Below are 2,500 nucleotides of genomic sequence, written 5' to 3' on the forward strand. Positions count from 1 at the left end.
GTGACTAATGCACAGTGTGCATTCCATTCTTTACAAAGAAAAGCTGTCAAAATTGTCAATTTTTTTTTTTTTAGCTGAAACACTTATGTTTCAAACGTAGTTTTCAAGCTGTTTTTTGGCACACAGGTGTTTGAAACAGCCATTGAAATTTAAATACTTATTGAATGAGAGGCCAGCAGTTGACCATAATTTTGCAGCCTGCATAAAATTTTCTTCACACTTTATGAACACACACACACACACACACACACACACACACACTTATATTTTTTGATACAATTTCAGTACAATATTTTAACTGTCCCTTAAATTTCCATAAACTTCACACAGAATCATAAACTGTGTATCAAAATAATACACATCATAATAACATTGCAAGTCATTTATATAACACCACTTACCCGAAGACGCACACATCGCCATCACAAACAGCACCACAACCACTGCCATTGTCACAGACCGCACAGTAGTAGCAGCGGCGGCGGCAGTAGCAGTAGCCCCCATCCGCACGACCATGACACCCATGACGATGATGATCGCTGAACACACTGACCACCACACCACTCTCTCCTCTTCCACAGTACTGAGTCGTCCAGTATGGACGCTACACTCTTGGGTCAGTTCAGCAGCTGACGGATCAGAGTCCAAGGAACATGAACAATAAAACGAAGCTCTGTAGGTGTACAGGGATAGGGTCCACTTCAGTTCAGCAGCTGAAGAATCAGGGCCCAAGGTAGATGGAACAGAAAATGAAGCTCTGTGGGCGGTGTAGGTATCAGGTCCACTTCTCTTTACACACAGAGCTGCTGTACTGTGTTATATTTGTATTTCCTTTTGGTCCGAGCTGCACCACCACAGTTCTTGATGGGTTTCTTCTTCTTCTTGTGTGACTGCTATAAGGGGTCTCTGTTGAGTGAACATAGCAACAGATGTTGAGTGTGATATGCGAAACCCCGGTGATGTAATTTTTATAGGGAAAAGGATGGCAAGGGAACGACTGGCTCTTGTAGTATTCAAGTAAGCACACTTTGGTTTTGTAACATACATACATCTCTATATGTATTATATAATGTATCACTGACTTTGTTTTATAACACAGATTAATAACATATCACTTATGTTAAATACAATTATACATTCTAATGTATTCACAGTACTGACAGTATATGTAGCGCTATATATGATTTTGACAGAGCAGAGATGAGCAACTAAGTTGATGACAGAGATTTATAAACAACTATTCTTAAAAATACAAGCTGGAGTTTCTTAAAACTATAATCACTAAAAAAAAAAATAATAAAAATAAAAAAAAAGTTTTAGAGGTCACTTGAGAAAAGCATTCAAGATTTTCAAAGAAATTTATTATGTATGTATCAGACTTTTTAAAACTGACTCCCCATAACAATGATTAAACAAGAAACAGTATCAAGAAAGATGAATACAGCCCAGCTGTCACAAAAAATCCTCCATGTATTCACTAATAGGATTGGGTGTAAAAGTATGTGTGTGTGTGACTAACACTATCATGTGCAAGGTGTGTGTGTATACATACATGTATGTATGTGCATGTTTGAGTACGTGTGACTGTGAGCATGTGCGTGTCCACTTGTTCATGTGACCATATCAGATGTGTGTGTGTGTGTGTGTGTGTGTGTGTGTGTGTGTGTGTGATGAGACATAAGATAGATCTCTGTGTGTGTATGTGTGTGAGGGGGGAGGGGGGAGGTGTTGGGTTGATGAGACCGGAAACATGTAGATCTGTCTACAAATGCATCCCTCTGGAGATACATGTGTTGAAACTTGAATCAATTCAATTATAGTGTAGTAATCTCCCAGCTTAAAGTATTTCTGCTCAAAATACACTGATCATTTTTTTCTTTTTAATTTCATTTATCAAAGTACTGACTTCTAACTGGCATACTTTCCATATCTGCAGCCTAATTGTCCATTTCGTGAGTAACCGTGGCAACGTACTTTCTGTTTATAATTTCAATCTTACTTGGAAACTGATAACCATCCAAAAACAAAGGCAATACACGTCTACATTTCTCCTTCAAGTGCAAAAACTTAACAACTATCTTTCCAGTCACATTGAGCGTCGTTCCATGTGATGCTAGTGTTACTGAATCGATCTGCTGATAACATGGTCTGGGTCACAGAAACAGGACGATGTTTATCATCGAATCATTGTCACCCAGTCAAAGGGTGGTGAAATGAGGTTGAGGGAAAATATGCACGACTAGCAACAAGAGTTTTAGGAACTGCACCTACCTCTTCGCCACCAAAACACATTTCTCACAGCTTCAGACACAGTCAAAAGAAAATATTTAGCAGAACATGATAATAAACACAAAACAGCAAAGCAACCATGCATGCAATTTCGTGATCACAACACCCCGACACACACACGCATAAACCTCGCTGAGTCAGACGACAAATTGCGCCATGAATACGCAGTGCACGGTATTAACAAAGCCTTAGAAGCTGGAGTATGTCCTCC

At 39.1% G+C, this 2,500-nt stretch overlaps 1 protein-coding gene across 2 annotated transcripts in view; it reads right to left on the reverse strand.

The window, feature by feature from the left end:
- The window catches only part of LOC143277037 (dyslexia-associated protein KIAA0319-like protein), a 172,026-nt gene that overhangs the window by 169,387 nt on the left and 139 nt on the right, over window positions 1-2,500 (reverse strand). For both annotated transcript variants that reach the window (XM_076581764.1, XM_076581765.1), the window contains exon 2: window positions 402-906. In XM_076581764.1, coding sequence (XP_076437879.1) covers window positions 402-525 — 124 coding nt within the window. In that variant the 5' untranslated portion in view covers window positions 526-906. The remainder of the gene's footprint in view (window positions 1-401; window positions 907-2,500) is intronic.

This window comes from Babylonia areolata, chromosome 33, assembly GCF_041734735.1.
Source record: "Babylonia areolata isolate BAREFJ2019XMU chromosome 33, ASM4173473v1, whole genome shotgun sequence".
Classification (NCBI taxonomy): domain Eukaryota; kingdom Metazoa; phylum Mollusca; class Gastropoda; order Neogastropoda; family Buccinidae; genus Babylonia; species Babylonia areolata.